This window comes from Acomys russatus, chromosome 4, assembly GCF_903995435.1.
Source record: "Acomys russatus chromosome 4, mAcoRus1.1, whole genome shotgun sequence".
Taxonomy (NCBI): Eukaryota; Metazoa; Chordata; class Mammalia; order Rodentia; family Muridae; genus Acomys; species Acomys russatus.
The window spans coordinates 4560936-4583192 of NC_067140.1; the positions used below are offsets into that span (position 1 = coordinate 4560936).

The following is a 22257-nucleotide window of genomic DNA, read 5'->3' on the forward strand; positions in this document are numbered from 1 at the left end:
GATGGAGAACAGGAAGAGAGCGACAGTTCATTATCTTTCATGACCTTGCAGTTTTGTTTTGTTGGGGGTTATGTCTTTGTTTTGACAATTGTGCATTCGTGAAGCCCACGCTGGCCTAGAACCCGCTATCTTGCATTAACCACTCAAGTGCTGAGATCACAGCTATGTACCCGATTGACCTTGAGACCCCCCTCGCTCCCAGCATGCCCTTTGGGAGGCAGTGCTGTTGAGATGCCTTAGAGCAGCTGTTCTCAACATGTGGCTCCCACATCAGATGTCCTGCAGCCCGAGATTTACAAGTCATAATTAACAAAATCACAGTTACTAAGTAGCAGTGAAATAATTTTATGGTCGGGGTCACCACAATTTGAGGAACTGTATTAAATGGTCGGAGTTTTAGGAGGAAGATAGAAGAACACTACCTCAGAGAATACCCCTCAATGTGGGCTTAATTTCCTTAAAATTAGGATTAGATTTTTGAGCCGAGTGCGGTGGCGCACACTTCTTATCCCAGCACCCCGGGAGGCAGAGGCAGGCAGATCTCTGAGTTCGAGGCCAGCCTGATCTACAAAGCAAGTCCAGGGACAGCCAGGGCCACACAGAGAAACCCTGTCTCTAAAAACAAACAAAAAAGAGATTCAGTTTTTGTGGCAAATACCAGGGAGGTCATGCCTCCTAAGCCTGCCATGTGACGCTCACAGTGCGTCACTACAGGTGTTATCCCGTGTGTGAGTGTCTGCTGCGTTCTTGCTGAGACCATTATCCTCGCCTTCCAGCCCCCTGCACTGAACAGAAGGTACTCGTCTTCAAACTCCGGAGTTTCGGGCTTTCAGCAAGCACCAGTGTGGGAAGAAACTCTGTGAAGAAAATGCTAATAGTATAGTGAGGTTGCTAAAGATCAGGCATGCTCACTAAAGCCAGTGCTTTAACCCAAGTTTTCTGTTGGAAACCCGAATCTTTTCCGTAACATTGCAAGGGTGAAACTTAATGGACAGAGGACACGGCAGGACTCTGGGAAAAGTCCTTTTAGAGGGAGAAAATGGTAGGGCGGAGATGTAAAGAAGTTTCTCCAAAGAAACACGAGTGCGGCGGTGTTCGCAATCCTAAATCTTACACTCCCAGGACAGCCCTGACTAATTCATCCCAGAGTTTGCTCCCGCGATGCTCAACATCAGGGCTGCCCACATCCTCAGCCCACCTAAGTTCCTTCTCTCTACCTCAGTCTGGGTCAGAGGGTGTTTCAGGGACCTCGGCTGAATACTGAAGGCAGACCCGGAGACCAGGCAGCTCTTCCGCGCAGCTGGAGAGGAAATTCTTCACACCGGCTTTGGCCCTCCTAGTGGGGAGAATCCTTGCGGCGCTGATTCGCGTCAGCCCCTCTCCCGGCTCCTGATAGGCTGCCTGAGCTGTCCGTCTCGGGGGAAAAAAAAAAAAAAAAAACGTGCGCAGACTCAGAAAGGCGGAGAACTCGGCTGAGTGTTGGCTACTCGGAGCTGCTGGATCGGTCCGAGATGGTGAGTGTCCACCCGGGGCGGCGGGAGCGGGCGCCAGCCAGGCGGCGTGAAGCGCGCGCCCATCCTCGGGCTGCGGCCCTAGTCCCTGGGCGTCGCCCCGTGGGACCGGGCGGGACCCCGCTGCCGGCCATTAGTCCCAGCCGAGGCGGAGCGACCGGAAGCCGGTCTGAGAGAGGCCGCCGCGGAGGCCCGCCCTCTGGCTCACGTATAACCTAGCAATTTTGGCCTTCTTGGGCGACCCCAGCCAGGCTGCAGGGTTTCCTGGAGTCCAGCGTAAGGCCGGCACCGTAGGAGATGTTACGGGCGTTGCCTTTCCTCCTCCGTTCTCAGAAGTAGGCACGGCCATTAGCGCCATAGTCACACTGGGAACCCAAAGCCCGTCGTCCCTGGGATTCGAACTCTAGAAGCTTGACTGTCTCGTGTGGGCTCAGCTTGGCAGGCGGGTCAGGAACCGGTGGGGCACACACTGAGGAGCTCAAAACCTTCTGCCTACCTTTACAGGGTGGTGCTTTCAATACTCAGGAGTTGTACAGAATTTAACGTTAAACCAAACCTCCGAATCTTATTTAAAACTGGTGTGATGGTGCACGCCTGGAATCCCGGCACTTGGAAAGGCTAGGGCAAAAATTTGCAGTTCTAGGCCAGCCTGTGTTATAAAACGAGTCCGTGTCGCAAAACAGAAACTTTATTATTTTTAAATTTAATTTTATGTACATAAATAGTGTCTGCACCATTCGTGTGCCTGGTGAGGGGGGTCAGAGCCCTTGGAATTGTATTTACTGATGGCTGTAAGTCACCATATAAGTGCTGGGAGGCAAACTCATGTCCCTTGGAAAAATAGCATCTCTTCAGTCCCAGAAAACTGTAAATAAATATAAAAGCTGCTGAGAAGGAAAACAACGGCGGTACCTAAAGTGGTGGTTCTCAACCCTTTCCAATCGAGCGGCCTTCGCACAGGGGTCACATAGCAAACACTTGAGATAATGTTATGGTGGGGGTGGGGGGTCAGCACAACATGAGGAACTGTATTAAAGGGTCACAGCATTGGGAAGGCTGAGAACCGCTGGCCGAGCGGCAACTACTTGAATTGTTTATGGTCTTTGCATTGTTTTTTTCTATAGCCACCATCGACTATTCTACTGGGGGGTTATGTTTTTCACTGTACTACGAAGAATGACTCCACATCATCAAACATTGGGCCACACCTTTGCAATGTTATTTTTCACATCAATTAACTGTAAAGAAAATTTAATAGGAAACTGGAGAGATGGGCTCAACCACTGAGAGAGCTTGTGTTGTTCTGACAGAAGCCCACATGTCTGCTTACAGCCATCTGCAACTCCACTTCTAGCATATCCGATACCTTCTTCTGGCTTCTGCAGGCTCCTACATGCACATACTGTGTACACTGGGGCATGCACAAAATAATAAAAAATTTTAACTTTATAATGACGTATTCATAGTTTTAAGAAATACAAAAGAATCTAAGAGAAAAATATCTCTCTCATCCATCCCTAACCTCAGTTTCAGTCTCTTTTGGGAACAACCAATTTCGTGTGTGTGTGTGTGTGTGTGTGTGTGTGTGTGTGTGTGTGTGTGTGTGTAACTCCCTCTGTAGACTAGGCTGGCCTGTGTGTGTGTGTGTGTGTGTGTGTGTGTGTGTGTGTGTGTGTAACTCCCTCTGTAGACTAGGCTGGCCTTGAACTCTCAGAGATCCATCTTCTGGGATTAAATCCGTCCTCCATTACCACCTAGTAATTTCTTGAGTATTTATATAAGCATGTTTGTGCCCTGTTTTTTGTTTTCTGCCTTCCACATTTGGCTGTGTACCCTGTTTTGGTTTGTTTTTTGTTTTGGTTTGTTTTTATAGCTTTCTATAATTACTGTACTGTTGTTTGCCCTCATAAAATTGCTGCATATTTAGATGAGCATTTCAAATGAACTCATGCAACTCTGTTGTATGTAATCCATAGGAAGTGAGTGTGGTTCCCTTTTTACTCGCCAAGCTAACTACTGTTGACAGTAGGCCTACCATATGCCTTTGAAATCTCAAATCCCACCTAAAGGGGCACTTTCTGGGCCAGCCAACGGGTGAATAAAGACATGGAGACTTGCACTAACTGGTGACCAAGCATCCAGCTAACTACACTGGCTTCTAAAGTGTTTGTTTGGGCTTCTGGTTTTAGAGGGCTGGAGTCCATGATGGCCATACAAAGGCATGGCGGGAACACCTGGGAGCTCCTCTGCTGAGTAGAGAGAGCCGGGGTAACACCAAAGCTGCCCTAGTGACAAACCTCCCTCCACAGACTGCACCTCCTCATACTCCCAACACAGCCAAACATGAGCCTGTGTGGTCCGTTCTCACCCAGGGCATCACATAAACACATGACATTTTTGTTTGTTTTTGTTTTTTGAGACAGGGTTTCTGTGTGTAACAGCTCTGCCTGTCCTGAGCTCACTTTGTAGGCCAGGTTGGCCTCGAACTCACAGTGATCCACTTGCCTCTGTTTCCCCAAGTGCAGGTGTGCGCCACCGATGCAGCTTACATATTCTTAAGATGTTGAGTGTGCCAAGCCCCACAGCCACCATAGTAGAGCTGTCTTAGAGTGGGGGGAGCTGAAATTTGTGTGTGCCCGCATGCATGTATGCGCCCAAGGATGCCAGAAAAATGTGATGGGTCTCATGGAACTTAAGTTACAGGTAGTTGGAGATTCTGTATTGGTGTTGGGAACTGAACCCAGGTCCTCTTGAAGAAAGGTCTACAAGTAATCCTACGGTCATTTCTCCAGCCCCAAGTAAATTTGTGTGTGATAGAAATAAACAATAGAATAAAGATATTTAGGTGAGGTTTTTGGTGTGTGTGTGTGTGTGTGTGTGTGTGTGTGTGTGTGTTTTTGTTTTTCTAGACAGGGTTTCTGTGTGGCCTCGGCTTCCCTGTACTCCCTTTGTAAACCAGGCTGGCCTCAAATTCACAGCGATCTGCCTGCCTTTGCCTCCCAAGTGCTGGGATTAAAGGTGTACACCACTACATCTGCTTAGGTGAGGGTTTTATTTGTTAGTTTTTGGAGTTTTGTTTTTTGTTTTTGTTTTTTGAGAGACAGGGTTTCTCTGTGTAGCTTTGGCTGTCCTGGACTCACTTTGTAGACCAGGCTGGCCTCCAACTCACAGAGATCCACCTGTGTGTGCCACCATGCCAGGCTTGTTTTTGTTTTTTCAAGGTAGGGTTTCTGTGTAGCCTCGGCTGTCCTGGCCTTGCTTTGTAGACCAGGGTGGCCTCAAACTCACAGAGATCTGTGTGCCTCTGCCTTCCGGGGTGCTGGGATTAAAGGCGTGTGCCACTACATCCAGTATTTGTTAGTATTTTTATTTATCTTCTTTGAGACAGTATTTTCTGTAGCCCAGGCTGACCCTAAATTTGCTATAGCTGACACTGACCTTTGAACCCCTGATCCTTTTTCGTTTACTTCCCAAATGTTGGCATTACAGACCTGCAGCGGCACAGTTGGATGACTGGCCGTTTTTCATTCATACCTGCATCACCCTTTGAAGTGCTAGGGTTTATAGATAAGAACCCATAATGGACAGCAAAAATGACTCTTTTGAAAAAGAAAATAGCCGGACGTGGTAGCGCACACCTTTAATCTCCGCACTTGGGAGGCAGAGGCAGGTGGATCGCTGTGAGTTCGAGGCCAGCCTGGTCTACAAAGTGAGTCCAGGACAGTACGGGCTACGCAGAGAAACCCTGTCTCCAAAAAGCATAATCCTGCTACATATGGCATTATTTTAAGAAACTCAAACTTTCTTGTTTGTAGGTAGTTACAGCCACATGGAAAACTTTTTTTTGTTGTTTTGTTTTGTTTCGTTTTTGTTTTTGCAAGATAGCAATCTCATACGTTGGAGGTGTGTCAGGCCTGGTCTCTGTTAATGTGAACCATCACCTGCAGTGTGTGTTTGCTGCCTTTCTTGTCTTTTCCTATTATTGAATATTTCTCTGTTTGCTTTTGGCAGGCCTGCCAGTCCTGCAGTCACTGCAGCAGATACCTTGTTAATTGCCTTTGTTCCTTGATAATGTCCCCATGGGATGAATTTCCCCTAGGGTAACTAGGACCTATAGCGTTCGACCCTCACATTCAGAACGGTACCTGGCATATAGTAGGTCAGTAAGTCTGAAATGGCCAGGATCTCATAGATGACCCACTGATGGTACTCTCCTCCACAGAGCCAGCCTGCTCTTTTTACCCAGGTTCTAGATTTTTAGAGGTATCAAGCTGCTTGCCACTTCAGAGTCGGAGCCTTCTGCCCATCTCTGTAGCCTCTGGCACTGTTCTTACAGGGAGTGGGTGCTGGTGATAACCCATTCTGCTAGCTTCAGTTGTCCCTAGCTCTTTTGACACAGGGAATGAGGGAATAGTACCCCTGTTTCCAAAGACTCTCTGCATCCCCCCCCCTTTTTTAAATTAAAAAGACATAATCTCTGCATCCTGTAGCTCACTATGTAGATCAGGCTGGCCTTGAACTCACATAGATCCACATGCCTGACTTTTACCTTTGAGGAATGTCTTTATACATTCTGAGCCTCTGGAGGGAGCAGATTGAGAACAAGAACACTTCAAAACCAAGTCCGGCCATGGGGAGAGGAAGGGCAGTCAGGCTTCTGTCTATGGCTGCTGCTCTACTGAGATGGAGTTATTAGAGTCTGTACCTGACACACATCCCAGAGTCACAGTCAGGGTCTTAAAGAGGTAGTCTTGATTTCAGAGAAGCAGCCTTAAGTCTGTATGTTTGTTTTTTCCTCTCTTACTTTTTTTTTTCCCCATATTCCCTGTTGCTGAGAGATTTGGCTGGGATCCCCCTCACAGATTCCTGGGAGTTTCCATTGTGCTAAGTTTCTAGCTCATCCCCCAAGTATCCCCCACTAATTCCACTTCTCTCCCGCCACCCTCCCCACCTTTTCCCTTCTGCCCCTCTCCACCCCTCTCCCACCCAGCCAGGTGTCTGTCTGTGTATTGTAGTGCGGTTATCCTGTGCTTTATGACTAATGTCCACTTGTGAGTACACACCATGCTTGTCTTTCTGGGTCTGGGTTATCTCACTCAAGAGGATCTTTTCTAGTTCCATCCATTTGCCTGCAAATTACATAATGCCTTTATTTTTAATAACTGAGTAGTATTCCATTATGTAAGTGTGCCACATTTTCTTTATCTATTCCTTGTTTGAGGGACATCTAGGTTGCTTCCAGTCTCTGTTAGTGAACCCTCTTTTGGGTATATGCCCAGGGGTGGTATAGCTAGGTCTTGGCAGATATCTATTCCCAATTTTCTGAGAAACCTCCAGATTGATTCCCACAGTGGTTGTACACGTTTGCACTCCAGCAGCAATGGAGGGATATTCCTCTTGCTCCACCTCCTTGCCAACATTTGCTGTCACTTGAGTATTTGATCCTAGCCACTCTAACAGTGTAAAATGGAATCTCAGAGTAGTTTTGATTTGTATTTCCCTGAAGACTAAGGATGTTGAACATTTCTATAAGTGCTTCTTGTCCATTAAAGATTCCTCTATGGGGCTAGAGAGATGGCTGAGAGGTTAAGAGCACTGCTTGCTCTTCCAAAGGTTCCGAGTTCAATTCCCAGCAACCATATAGTAGTTCACAACCATCTATAATGAGATCTGGTGCCCTCTTCTGGTGTACATAATTTTTTTTTTTAAAGATTCCTCTATGGAGACTTCTGTTTAGCTCTGTGCCCCATTTTTTAATTGTTTGGTTTGTTGCTAATTTCTTGCGTTCTTTATATATTTTGGGTATCAGGCCTCTGTTGGGTGTAGAGTTGGTGAATATCTTTCCCCATTATGCAGGCTGCTGTTTTGTCCTTTTGATGGTGTCCTTTGCCTTACAGAAGCTTTTCAGTTTCACGAGGTCCCATTCAATAATTGTTGATCTTAGTACCTAAGCTTAGATGTTCTGTTCAGGGAATTGTCTCCTGTGCCAGTATGTTCAAAACTTTTTTTTTTCCCCTGTCAGATTTATTGTATCTGGTTTTATGTTGAGGTCTTGATCCACTTGGATTTGAGTTTTGTGCAGGGTGATAAATATGGGTCTATCTGCATTCTTCCACATGCAGACATCCAGTTAGACCAGCACCATTTATTAAAGATTCCCCCTCGCTCCCCACACTGTATGGTTTTGCCTTCTTTGTCAAAGATCAAGTGTCTGTAGGTGTGTGGGTTTACTTTTCAGTCTTTGATTCGATTCCCTTGGTCAACCTGTTTTTATGCCAATACCATGTGGTTTTTATTACTATTGCTCTGTCACACAGCTTGAGATCAGGGATGGTGATACCTCTAGAAATTCTTTTATTGTACAGGATTTACAGGATTGTTTTAGCTATACTGGGTTTTTAATTATTCCATTTGAAGTTGAGAATTGTTCTTTCAAGGCTTATCAAGAACTGTTGGAATTTTTATGGATATTGAATTGACTCTGTAGGTTGCTTTTCGTAAGGTGACCATTTTTGTTATGTTAATCCTACTGATCAAAGAGTATAGGAGTTTTTTTTCTCATATCTTCTTCAATTTCTTTTTTCAAAGACCAAAGGTCTTGTCCTACAGTTCTTTCACTTGCTTGGTTAGAGTTACACCAAGATACATTATTTGCAGCCATTGTGAAGGGAGCTGTTTTCCTAATTTCTTTTTCAGCCTATTTGTCATTTGTATATATGGTATCCAGCCATTTTGCTGATGGTGTTTATCAGCTGTAAGAGCTCTGTGGTAGAATTTTTGGGGTCACTTAAATATACTGTCATATCATCTATGAAGTGTGATACTTTGACTTCTTCCTTTCCAATTTGTATCCCTTTGATCTCCTTTACATGTCTTACTGCTTTAGCTAAAATTTTCAAGTACTATACTGAATAGATATGGAGTGAGCAGCCTTGTCTTGTCCCTGATTTTAATAGAATTGCTTTAAGTTTCTCTCCATTTGATGTTGGGTACTGGTTTGCTGTATATTACCTTTATAGTGTTTAGGTATATGCCTTGTATTCCTGATCTAAGACTTTTGTCATGAAGGAGTATTGGATTTTGTTAAAGGCTTTTTCAGCATCTAGTGAGATGATCCTTTTTTTTTTTTTTTCCTTTCAATTTGCTTATATAGTGGATTACATTGATGGATTTTCATATATTGAACTAACCCTGGGATGAAGCCTACTTGATCATGGTGGATGATGTTTTTAATGAGTTCTTGGGTTTAGTTTGCAAGTATTTTTTTTTTCCCCAAGACAGGGTTTCTCTGTGTAGCCTTGGCTGTCCTGGGACTCACAAGAGATCCACCTGCCTTTGCCTCTGGAGTATTGGGACTAAAAGCATATGTCACTACCACCAGCCTAGTTTTATTGAGTATTTTTACATCAATATTCATAAGGGAAATTGTTCTGAAATTCTCTTAGGCTTTGGTATCATGGTGACTGTGGTCTCATTAGTTTGGCAATATTCATTTCTATTTTGTGGAATAGTTTGAGGAGTATTGGTGATAGTTCTTTTTTGAAAGTGTGGTCCTGGGCTATGTTTTGGTTGGGAGACTTTTAATGACTGCTTTTACTTCCTTGAGGTTTATGGGCCTATTTAAATTGTTTACCTGATTTTTATTTAACTTTGGTGTTATCTTTCAAGAAAATCATCCATTTTCTATAGATTTTTCCACTTGTGATGTACAGGCTTTTGAAGTAAGACTTAATGATTCTTCGGATTCTCTCAAGTGTCTGTTATGGCCTACTTTTCATTTCTGAATTTGGTCATTTGGATATTGTTTCTGCCTTTTAGTTAATTTGGCTAAGGGTCTATCTTGATTTTTTTTCCCCCAATGACCCAACTCTTGGTCTCACTGAGTCTTTGTTAAATTGTTTTTTCTATGCCTGCCCTAGTGCCCAAATAATGACACAGAGATCTATTACATTTAATTAATAAGCTTCAAGAACTATAGCTGGACAGATACTCATCTATTCTAACCCATTTGTGCTGGCCTGGCCTATTTCTCAGCCCTGTGCTCTGTTACCTGCCAACTAATCTTGCCCTGGCTATTCCTGCTCCACCCACGTCCTCTAGAACACTTCCTCATGGTGACCTAAGCATGGCATCCTTCTTTCTCCTCCACCTGGGACCCTCCTCCTGGGATTGCAAGTCCTGCCTTAACCCTCCTCCCAGCTGTAAGCTGTTCAGCTCTTCAGTAGCCAATCACAACACAGAGACAGAAATGTGTCCTAGAAATGACAGTGCCAATCCAGCTGCAACCAGATCTCTGGGCACAGAAACCAACACCTGAATACATAGTGCACAGGACCATCCCAACACTTTTTTGTATTGTTCATTTATAATTTATTGAGTTTAATTATTTCCTTACCTCTCCTGAATGTTTGCTTCTTTTTTCCTCTTTATTTCTTCTTTGACCCAGTGGTCATTGAGTAGAGAGTAACTGAGCTTCCCTGAGTTTGCAGGCTTTCTGTTGTTGACATTCAGATTTAATCCATGACCATCTCATAAGATACAGGAGGTTATTACATTTTTCTTGTATTTATTGAGACTTGCTTTGTGGCCAAGTATATCGTCAGTTTTCAAGAAGTTGTGAGGTGCTGAGGTTGTATATTCTTTTGTGTTTGGGTGAAATGTTCTATAGATGTGTTAGGTCCATTTAATTCATAATATGCTTCATTATTTCTGTTTAGTTTCTGTCTGTCTGAGCTGTCCATTGGTGAGAGTGAGGTGCTGAAGTCTCCCACTATTAATGTGTGTGGTTCCATGTGTGATTTAAGCTTTAGTAATGTTTCTTTTATGACTATGGGTGCCCTTGTGTTTGGGGCATAGGTGTTCAGAATTGAGACTGTCATTGTGGTGGATTTTTTTCCTTTAAGTGTGAAGTCTCCTTCCTCATCTCTTTTTATTGTTTTTGGTTGAAACTCTATTTTGTTAGATACTATAATGGCTACTCCAGCTTGCTTCGTGGGTCTGTTTGCTTGGGAAATCTTCTCCCAGCCCTTTAAGTTAATCTGTTACTGAGGTGTGTTCCTTGTATGCAGAATGATGGGTCCTGTTTTTGTACGCATTCTGTTAGTCTGCATCTTTTTATTGGGGAATTGAGTCCATTGATGGTGAGAGATACTAATGACCAGTGATTGTCAGTGTTGTTCTGATGTTGGTGCTAGTATTGGTAGTAGTTTGTGTGTGTTTCCATTTTGGTTTTGCTGGTATGAAATTATTTTCTGTGTTTTCTTGGGTATAGTTAACCTCATTGCATTGGAGTTTTCCTTCTAGCATCATCTGTAGGTCTGGATTTATGAAAAGATACTGTTTTAAGTTTGTTTGGTCATGGAATATCTTGTTTCCTCCATCTACAATGATTCTAAGTTTTGCTGCGTATAGTAGTGTGGGCTGGCATCTGTGGTCTCGTAGAGGCTGCTTGCCCAGGTCCTTCTGGCTTTTAAAGTCTCTGTTAAGATGTCAGGTGTAATTCTGATAGGTCTGTCTTTATATATTACTTGGCCTTTGTCCCTTGTGGCTTTTTTCTTTTCTTTTTCTTTTTTCTTTTTTTTTTTTTTTTTTTTTTTTTTTTTTTTTTCTTTTTTAAGGTTTTTTGAGACAGGGTTTCTCTGTGTAGCCTTGGCTGTCCTGGACTCACTTTGTAGACCAGGCTGGCCTCGAACTCAGCGATCTGCCTGCCTCTGCCTCCCGAGTGCTGGGATTAAAGGCGTGCGCCACCATGCCCGGCCCTCCTTTGTGGCTTTTAATATTCTTTCTTTTGTACATTTGGTGTTTGGTTATTGTGTGGCAGGAGGATTTACTTTTGGTGTTCTGTAAGCTTCTTGTACATTGATAGGCATCTCTTCAGGTTAGGGATTTTTTTTCTATGATTTTGTACAAAATATTTTCTGGGCTTTTGAGTTGAGAGTCAGCTTCTATTCCTATTATTCTTAGGGTTGGTCTTTTTATGGTGTCCCATATTTTTTGGATATTTTGTGTCAGGAACTTTTTGAGACAGGGTTTCTCTGTGTAGCCTTGACTGTCCTGGACTCACTTTGTAGACCAGGCTGGCCTCGAACTCACAGTGATCCACCTGCCTCTGCCTCCCGAGTGCTGGGATTAAAGGCCTGTCACTGCACCCTGCTGTGTCAGGAACTTTTTAGATTTATTGTTTTCTTTGATAGATGTATCTATTTCTTCAGTTGTATCTTAGGTGACTGAGATTCTTTTTTGGTTTTCTGTTGGTGACACTTGCATCGGTAGTTCCCGTTCTCTCCCCGGGGTTTTCTGGCTCCAGGATCCCCTCACTTTGGGTTTTCTTTATTGCTTCTATTTCCATTCTTAGGTCTTGAACAGTTTCATTCATTTCCTTCACCTATTTGATGTATTTTCCTGTATTTCTTTAAGGGATTTCTTCATATCCTCTTTAAAGGCCTCTATCATCTTTGTAAGATTGAATTTTAAGACCATTGCTTTGTGCTTCAGCTATGTCAGGATTTCCAGGGCTTGTGGTAGTAGGATAGCTGGGTTCTACTGCTGCCATATTGCCCTGGCTCCTGTTGACTGTGTTCTTTTTTTCCTTGTTACATCTCAATGGCTATCCCATCCCTTGTATCCTCCCATTCCTCCCTCCCATTTTCTCCTTACTCCCCTCCCCTATGACTGTGGCTGAGGGGGACCTCCTCCCCCTGTATATGCTCATAGGGTATCAAGTCTCTTCTTGGTAGCCTGCTATCCTTCCTCTGAGTGCCACCAGGCCTCCCCCTCCAGGGGTCATGCTCAAATATGGGGCACTAGAGTACGTGTGAAAGTCAGACCCCACTCTCCACTCAACTGTGGAGAATGACCTGTCCATTGGCTAGATCTGGGTAGGGGTTTGAAGTTATGGCCTGTGTTGTCCTTGGCTGGTGCCATAGTTTGAGCGGGACCCCTGTTGACTGTGTTCTTATGCTGGCCTTTAGCCACCTGGTCGTCCTGGGTGGCAGCAGGCCTGTGGAAATGCAGGCATAGCTGTGCTGGATGGTTTATGTCAATTAGACACAAGCTCAAGTTATCAGTGCACAAGTGCAGATGTATACGGGGACCAGGGGCTGTCCACAGGACACAGCAGGCTGCTTTGGGGAACAGCAGAGCAGAGGCCCTGTGTTCCCTGTATGTTTCTTAAAGAGCCCTGGTACACATCTTTAATCCCAGCACTCCAGAGGCAGCGGGAGGCAATCTGTGAGTTTGAGGCCAGCCTTGTCTACAGAGTCAGTTCCAGGAAAACCAGGGCTATATATAGACCGTGTCTCAAAAACAACACAGAGACAAAAGCACCGTGACTACGGATGAAAAGGTGAAGGCTTGAAGTGACAGATTAGAGGCGTGAATGACAGAGGAAGACTCCAAAAATCTCATTGTCTGCTCTGTTGACAGTTTCTATTGTGAGGACATCCCACCTTGAGTAGTTTCTGGATAATCAAAATTAGTAAGCCTCTTCCTGCCCAGATGCCAAGTGTCGCTCTGTCTGGGGTGACAGTTTATTAAGTCACTGAGTTTATCCTCATGGTGTCATTTTGCTCCCTTTGAAATATATTCATTTGTGATGTTTGAGCCACAAATAACACAGTTCCTCCTTCCTATTAAAAGCTGTTTTTTTCCAATTCATCAGAGCACTGTACCATATGTGTGAGTCACGAGTGTGTCTGGACTCCAGAGGGATGGTGTTTATATGCTGTTCTCAAATAGCTGATGGGCAGGGAGGGGCTAACTGCCTGGTGGAAAGGGGGCAGAAGCAGTGCCAAAGGCCTGGGTGTCCCTCACTTTTAGATGAATAAGCCCTTTATCTGCTGGGATCTGAAGAAATTAATCCAGCCCACCTGGTGCCTCCTAATCTTGGTCTCCTTTTCTGGCAGGCAGAGGTGGAGGAAACACTCAAGAGACTGCAGAGCCAGAAAGGCGTGCAGGGGATCATCGTGGTGAACACAGAAGGTAGGCAGCCCCTCAAACCATGGCCTGCACCCAGGCAGGTCTCCAGAAAACAGCCCACAACTTAAAGAAATCTTCTTTCTTTAAAATATCTCCAAAGTTCTGATACCATGCTTGGGATTTTTTCCTCCTTTTTTGAGACAGAGTCTTGCAGTATCACCAACGTCTCATGGAACTCATGGCCCTCCCGCATCCACCCTCCGTGTGCTGGAGTAAAGACATGTACTACCTGTCTTAGAAAGCTTAGTTTAGTAAATAAATTTTTTCTCAGTTCTGCTGCCTTGACAAGTCACAGCTGTCAGTAATCCATGCTTTTCAGCTCTTGCAATCAATTTATTTCTCAAGTGATAATCAGAGTTGCTAAGACTTCTGTTTTTTAGATAAGGTCTCACTATGTATATTGGGCTGTGCTCAAACTCACAAAAGATTCCTTTGCCTCTTGGGTGCTGTGACTGAAGTGTACACCACCAGATTCAGAAATAGTGCCGAATGCCTTTCACCCCAGCACGTGGGAGGCACAGGCTGGAGTCTGAGGCTGGCCTGATCTGCATAATTCCAGGACAACCAGGACCCTGTTTGGGGGGGGGGGGGCAGAACGTATTTTCTCTCACACCTGACTATTGTTACTCATTTTTAAATGTTTACCTTGGAGATTTTGTTTTGCAGATTTCACATATACAAAAACCTTTTTTTAAGTGCTGAGGATTGAAGACACTTTAAATGTTTGTGTAAACGCCTGAAGAGCAGTTCAGTGATGAAAGTGTCAGTACAATTTTTTTATTTTTCAGTGTTTTTCAGTGAGGCAATGTCTCACTGTGTAGTCAGTGCTAGCCAGGAATTCTTTGTGTAGCCCAGGGTAGCCTAGAATTTATGGCATTCCTTCTACCTGAGTCTGTCTTGGCTAGGGTTACAAACTTTCACTACGCTCAGCTAAGTAGTGTTGATTAATCTATCCTGCTGCTCCTGCTCAGGTGCTCACACTAGCTCACCACACAGGGTGCTCACACTGGCTCACACAGGGTGCTCACACAGGATGCTCACACAGGGTGCTCACACTAGCTCACACAGGGTGCTCACACTGGCTCACACAGGGTGCTCATACTGTGCATCCATTTGAGGTGACTCTGCTTTTTGTGGCTAATTCTCCAGCTGACTTCTTTGTGCCCAGCGGTCTCCTCTGTCTTCTGGGGAAGAGTTTACTTGAATGGCTGGTCAGATGCAGATGCTGAATCTCCCTGCACAGGAGGTGGGCTGAGGGGACCTAGCTAGAACCACCCGCTTTGTGCAAAATCCAAGGACAGGTGCTTTTTTCCTACAAGCAGCCCTGTTCCCTGCATTTACTAAGAAAACTCCAGTTTAGAAATTTAATTGAAAAAAAAAAAAAAGAAATTTAATTGATAGGTACATGCCTTTAATCCCAGCACTCAGGAAGAAGAGGCAGGCAGATCTCTGTGAGTTCAAGGCCAGCCTGGTCTACCAAGTGAGTCAAGGACAGCCAATGCTATACAAAGAAACCCTGTCTTGAAGAGAAAGAAACTTAATTATGATTGCCTTTCATTACAAAGCCAAGATCTTTTCTAAGATTAATTTTATTTCTGCTAGCCTGTAATCCCAGCACTTGAGAGATAGTGGACCAAGAACTGGGTTTAAAAATCCCAGCTATGCCGGGCGTGGTGGCGCACGCCTTTAATCCCAGCACTCAGGAGGCAGAGGCAGGCGGAGTTCGAGGCCAGCCTGGTCTACAAAGTGAGTCCAGGATGGCCAAGGCTACACAGAGAAACCCTGTCTCAAAAAAAAAAAAAAAAAAAAAAAAAAAAAAAAAGCCCAGCTACACAGTGAGTTCAAGGACAGCACACAGGAGACCTTGGGCTCCAGAAGCAGAGGTGGGGGGAGAGTTAAGGGTGTAGGCTAATAGAATTGTGCAGGCTCTGCTCTGTCAACAACAAAGTATCTGCTCCTCTTTGCTTCCAGCCACTGGGTTAATACAGAACATGTGCTTGGAGGTAGCGTCTGGTGAAGTTGTCTTTTTTCCTTGCGAGGGCTCAGGCTCGTTGTCTTGCACATGCTAGGCACATGCTCTGCCCGTCAGCCCCGTTTAAAGGGCCTGAGCAGGGTTTGTTGTTCCGAGAGCATCTCACTGTACAAGCCTAGAAATTGTGCTCTCCCAGTAGCTACCTAGTTCTGCAAGCTGCACAGTATTTGTGAAGGAAGTGGCTTGAACTAGGTAGGCCATCTATCTGTGAGGCCCCCACCTCTGACATCCTTGAATATGGACTTTTGTTCTGGTTTGAAATTCTTCTGAGTTTTGGTTCCAGCTCTCTTACCTCTTCTTTTTTAGAGTGAGCCACTGAATGGTTAAGTTTGCTGGCCCCTCCATATTTGCCTACTTGATATATGACCAAACTCATTCTACTCTCTGAACCACTGAAAGTAAACCCCAGTAACGACTCAAATGCCAACATCAGTAGATGCTTAAATAAAATTAGGTTCTGCCCCAGGGAACTTACCATTTAGTGGGAGATGGGTAAAATGTCTACTCTGCTAATAATAGTGCAGTGCTGGGGCTGTAACTACTCTAAAGGAAACTGCATGGCACTGCGATGTCATCAGACATGAGGGTCCTTCCTCTTGGGTCATCCCAGTGTGGGTAGATTGTAGCAAATACCAGTCCCACTTCCACCCTCTGAAAAGTACAGCGTAGTGCGGCCTCATGGGGCACAAGTGTGCATGGTACCACAGTAGCAGCATTGGGGCCCCAGCATCAGTCAGTCCCTTAAAGGCAAGTGACCGCTGCAGCCCATCCCTGTGCCTTCACTTGGCTCTAAAGCCTCTCCTGCTCAGCGGTCTCACATGTTCCTGCTGCCCTGATAAAAGAAGCTTGCATGGCTGCCTTTGGCTCTAAACTGTTCACTTCTTAGCCAGATTCATAGGGTCCCGGGGCCCATGCTAGCCACTTGGATTTGAGGAGTCACTTGTAACACATTCTTTAGTAGTGTGCAGACTTCTCTTGGATGGAACCTTCTGACAGGCCACAGCAATTCACAGACTCAAGCCACATTCCTCACTTCATGACAGCAGGCACCGTGATGACAGTAATGTTCATTTAATTTTTCAGTCTTTAAGAAGAGATGGTCTTTGTCTGGTTAATTACACCAGTGAAAGCCTAGCCTAAGCATCCAGCAATAGGGAAATGTTGCAGCTATGGACGGCCGTGCTTCATGGCTCTTTTCATGGTTTGTTGTGTGTGCTAGGTACTGGACCCAGGTCTCAGGCACACCAAGTGCCCACTTTTCCACATCTCTTCGTGAGCTCTCTTAAAGACAGCAATGCTGCATACACAGAAATACACGGGGAGGGAGGAACCTCATGTATCCATGCTTGCGGTAATGGGCTGTTTCTGCTGTCTTGGCACAAGCTGACCTCTTTTCTTTCTCTTTTCAACCTCTTTTCTTTTTTAGATAGGGCCTCATTGTGTAGCCCTGGCTGTCCTGGAACTGTGCAGACTAGGCTGGCCTTGAACCCACAGAGATCTGCCTGCCTCTGCCTCCCAAGTGCTAAGTCAGTTTGAGCTTAGTATTCCAAGAAGCGTCTCTCCTTTTATTGCTTGACCCAGTCAGGCAGGGTGGGCCTAGGGCAAGGAGCACAGAATTGATCCCACATGCCTGTATTTAAATCCTTATTGTTTGTGCATCGATAGGCAAGTCACCCCATTATTCAGGGTTCCTGTTGCCTAGAAGCCCGTGAGGATGGTGATGCCACCCACTGGCTCACAAGGTGCGCACTATGCCTTTCATATGGCAAGCCTTCTGTAAATAGCGGCATTGGTTGCTGTTAAGCAGCTGTTCTAGAATTAGGGATGTACGGGGAGACACTAAACAGAGAGGGGCCATGAACTGCTCGGTTTCCATGTCTTCTTCCCACAGGCATCCCCATCAAGAGCACCATGGACAACGCCACCACGACACAGTACGCCAACCTCATGCACAACTTCATCTTAAAGGCACGGAGCACTGTGCGTGAAATCGACCCCCAGAATGACTTAACCTTCCTTCGAATTCGTTCCAAGAAAAACGAAATTATGGTGGCACCAGGTAAGGGTCTTACACCTTCATATTTAGGTTCAGAACCTATAGCAAAGCAGGTTCTCTGTGGCTCAGCAAGACTGGTGTGTCCAGGGGTTGGAGGTGGGCCTGCGTGGGGAAGAGTCAGGTTGCCTTACTGCCTGCTCGCTGTCAGGTGGTGGCCACCAGCAGATCTTTAGCAAGCTTCATAGGAGGACTGTGGCTCCACATGGAGAAAGACACAAACACGTACATTGATGAGGTCTGCCTGGGAAGTCAACAAAGAGTTCTCAGAAGCAGGAATGCTGGAGAGCTGGGTCTTAAGGGCCAGGAAAATATGAGTCAGAGGGGTGGAAAAGCTATTTCTATATGAAAAAGAATTTATAATCCTGTCGTCCACCCATGCAGCCAGCTCCCCACCACCACTGGAATAAATGGCTATTTTGAGTCGTTAGTGAAAAGCTTGGCTGTGTAGTACAAGCTGCCTGTGTTTAGGCCTTAGGACCCTCTCAGTGTAACGAGAGCTCACATGGGGAGGAGCCCACAAGGATGGGAACTGCAGAGGGGAGGCACGGGTTGCCTGACTGCGCTGCCTCACAGGTTCCCTGACTTTCAGCCTGTTTGGACATGTGTAAGTCCTTACATGCTGGTGCCTCAGGCTACAGAACAGGTTGACTTATAAAGGAAGTTATGAAAAAGGCTTGGGTCCAACTTAGAAGGGGCCTCAGACCCCAGAGTCAGCTGTGTGGATCTGATCCTGTAACCTGAGGTGCTGAGGGTGGGAAGTGATATTAGGATATTGGGGTGCTGGGCGAGGTGAGGCATTGCTTATAATCCATGCACTTGGGAGACAGAGGCAGGTGGATCTCTAAGATCAAGAATAGCCTGGTGTACAGAGTAATTTCCAGGACAGCAGGGCTACACAGAGAAACCCTGTTGGGGGGAAGGGGCAGTAGTCAGACCCAGCAGCAAACCAGTGTGGCTTCTGTTCCCAGGCCTGCTCTTGCTCCAGCCCAGTCTGCCTGGCTGGAAAGATGGGGAGGGTCAGTCATAAAAGAACTGTCACTGTATTTATTCTGTAAAGGTGTCCTCTGTGTTTAATTAACATAGCTCTTGCCAGCTGGTACTCTCTCCACAACCACATTTGTAAACATGGGTAGAGGGCTGTGCTGTTGTGAGCCTCTGGGATATACCCTATCATAGAGCTAAGCCTTGCAATCAAATTTGAATGAGAACCCACCTCCACCCCAGCTTCTTGCTGTGGGACTATGGAGGACAAATCTCCATCTCCCTAAAACTGGGAATGGGAGTCACCTTTCCACTTAGTGGTTATGTCAGTGCAGACTTGAGATGCCAAGTGGCAGACCTAGAAACTTAGTGTAAAGGACAGATGGCATGGTGCCACAGAGACAAACACTTGGTAGACAGTGTCTCACCACCTGAAGCTCCAGAGGTGTCTGGAAGTCCTGACCATACAGGTCTCAGCTCAGTGCAGTAGCACTCGCATTTGTCCTTGAGGGCCCATGGACATTGAGAGTCCCTGAAGACAGTTGGTGCTTGAGCTCTCATGGGGTTCACAGGCTCAGTGGCTCCAGTCTCATCAATGGAGACGAGTGACCAGACCTTCACACGAACAGCATGCAGAGCCGTCTGCAGGGAGTGAACATGCTGGCACTTGCCCTGGTTGTTGGTCTGCGTGTCTCATACTCTAGTGAGGCTGAAGTTTGTGTGACGTGTTGAACGAGCCATAAACACTGCTGTTTCTTGGGGCCACCACACTCATGCGTCCCCTTCCTGGAGCCTTCCCACATACCATCATCCTGTGGAACATGCCATCTTTCCCTGTTGCCTGGCTGACTAGCTACTTAGCTACATTTGCACTGTTTTCTGTTTTCCACAATAAGTTCTACAAGGGCAGAGACTTGTAAACACATTTATTTAACAACACATTAAACGCTATGCTACATAGCCCAACTGTTCTAAAACTCACTATGTAGACCAAGCCAGCCATGAACTCAGAGGTCTGCCTGCCTCTCCCTCCCAGGTGCCCAGATCAAAGGCATATGCCACTATGCCTGGCCCCAAGATGGCTTTAATTTCCTCCCATTACAGAGGTCGCCCTGTTGTGGGTTAGGGTGGGTTCAGTAGAGGGGTAGGGTTAAGGATGTGTGGCACGTGGTGTCGAGTTATCTTTGTATTTGTGCCTGGGAATATTTCTGTCCATGCAGTGTCAGAAGAGGTCAGCAGATCCCCCTGGAACTGGAGTAACAGAACATTGTCAGTGCTAGGAACTAACTGCAGGTCCTCTGCAGGAGCAGTAAGTGCTCTTAACCAGTTGCTAAGCTGTCTCCAGCCCCTGGGACATGGTATTTCAGTTGAAAATCAGTAGTATATACTTCTTTGTAGCCAGTTTCATGTAGTCAATACAGAAATTCTGGTTTGGGGCTGTGAGTAGGGCTAGACTGCCTGAGGATTGCCCCAGGGAAGCCCCAGCATCGACCAGGCCCGGCTGAGACTTGGAGGGGAGGCTGTGGTCCCTGCATGCAGTGCGAACAGACTGCTTGCAGCTTCTTAATCTAGCTCTTCATAGGTATTTAATAGTTTCACTTACTAACCTCACTGGTGCAGCACAAATGACCTTCCCCACCACATCCCTGGCTGTCCAGATGACTTGGCCAAGAAAGGCTTTTGCTGCCAGGCCTGACCACCTGAGCTTGAGTCTTGGAATCTACGTGGTAGGTTAACCACTTCCAAAAGTGCCTGCAGGAACCCCTCTTCTGAGCTTCACCTGCCTGCTACAGCATGCGCGTGAGCACACAGAGTGAAATGTACAAGCCTCCCACGGGGGACTTGATGTGCCGCTGCAGGACTTAGAACTCAGTACTCGGTTTTTGTTTCTTTGCTGTTAGCTTGTTACTTGTGTGTGCAGACTGCTGTCACCTAAGTGGTTAGTTGTCATGGTTATTAGTAAGATGGTAGGCCACTAGCACCTGTCCAGAGTGGGTTTTGGGGTTTGTTGAGGTGCCACCTAAGAAAGCTTATCCATGACAGAGCTAACACTGGCCTAGAGACACAATCACATGCCTAGAACTTAATGGCAACTTCTGTAGACCTGCAGACTACTGTCACAAAGCTTCAACTGGCAGGCCGTGCTGAGCAAAGTAACTGCATCTAAAATCCATAAATGAATTCATTTGGGGTAGAGGGTATAGCTCAGTGCACTTGCCTAGCACTTGGAAGACCCTGGCTTTGAGCCCTAGTACCACACACACACAAAAAAGATGAAAATCAGTGAGCTTTGCCCTGACAGATGCACTTTGTCCTGTTCTCTTGGTAAGTGAAGCCTTTCCACGTCTATGCAGAGTCTGAGGCGAGACTGTGTCACTGGAAATGCTTCAAAGCAGCAGCTGACTTCCTGTGACCTTTCAGATTATTCTTTGGGGTGGGGTGTGTATTATAGACTGTAGGGACCAGCAACAGGCCAGTCAGTGGGCTGGGATGAACCAACGTGTCTATCAGTCATGCTGTTGAAATCTCACATTAATGTGCATGTGCGTGCACGCCCACGTGCATTCTCAAGAACTCGGGTTACGAGGGTATCTTACCACCCCCCAAATCTTATTTAGTAATAGAAATTAAGAGAGTATGCTATCGTGTTCACTGCCCTGCAAGTGAAGACTTCCCAGCAGCCACTTGGCAGGAGACAGTGGGTTCGCGCCTGCTCCTGGCTGTGGAAAGGAGTTGCCACTGGCGCTCTTCTCAGGCTCTCCTGCCCGCATGCTTGGTAGGTGGGAGCTGCTGCCGCCTTCCTCCTGGTACACATTTACTGATTCGTTTTTCTCTTGTTCTCTCTTTCAGATAAAGACTATTTCCTGATTGTGATTCAGAATCCAACTGAATAGGCCACTGTTTTGGCTTCCTGTGTCATTCCTTAATTTGATGCCCCTAAGAATAAGTGTTAATCATGTCAGTGGACACATGGTGGTCACCTGAGAGCCCACGTAGGCCATGCATTGATGAAGGGCAGCTCTGCCCTCTCCACCAAGGAGTGCCTGATGATCCAGTCAGTTCCCAGGAGAGCCCAATTATCATTTCCAGGCCGACACCCAGTTTCCTTCTGACCTTCGGCTCAATTTGTGACCCTCGGAAAGCCCGTTTTTTTCTTTAACTAAAAATAACTTCAAACCCCACCCTGGCTGTTGTATGTTTGCTATACAGGACAGGCCTATTCCTATGCTAGCACATGGTCAGCTGACCAAACCCATGGCTTCTAGTCACTGGCAGGTTTTCAGTGTCTGGGCCTGCTCCTAGCACCTGTGGCACACTTCCTGAACAAGGCTTGGCATGTGATGGTGCCCTGGTTCCTGGGCCTCTTACCCCTTAGACTCCTTTTTCTTCATCATCTGCGCTGCCAATGACTTTGTATTGCATTGCACTGAGCAGAGGAAGAGAGTGATGTCTGGCGAGTATCCACAATGCACCTGGTGTACCTCAGCTCCTTACATCATTGTGTTAAAACTGCCTGAGCCCTGGGGTATTGGGAGTAATCCAGGTGGGAGGGAACAAGTAGTCCCCAGGGCCTCTCAGCTGGAACATGGGTCCATAGGTAACCTGTCTTGCCACAGTCTTCCTCAGTAGCTGACCTCAGCCTTTCCCAGTGAGCTTGGTTTTGGTGATGAGCCTCCTGCCCCTAGCACTGTTGTACGCAG

The 22257-nt window shown here is 46.1% G+C and overlaps 1 protein-coding gene across 1 annotated transcript; it reads left to right on the forward strand.

Annotated features, from left to right (window-relative positions):
* The first annotated feature begins 1440 nt into the window (after positions 1-1440).
* Positions 1441-21738, forward strand: Dynlrb1 (dynein light chain roadblock-type 1). Its single transcript, XM_051143572.1, has 4 exons — positions 1441-1514; positions 13415-13490; positions 17411-17578; positions 21407-21738. Exons 1-4 carry the CDS (start codon positions 1512-1514, stop codon positions 21448-21450), a joined length of 291 nt encoding a protein of 96 aa, XP_050999529.1. The 5' UTR covers positions 1441-1511; the 3' UTR covers positions 21451-21738.
* Positions 21739-22257: the final 519 nt, after the last annotated feature.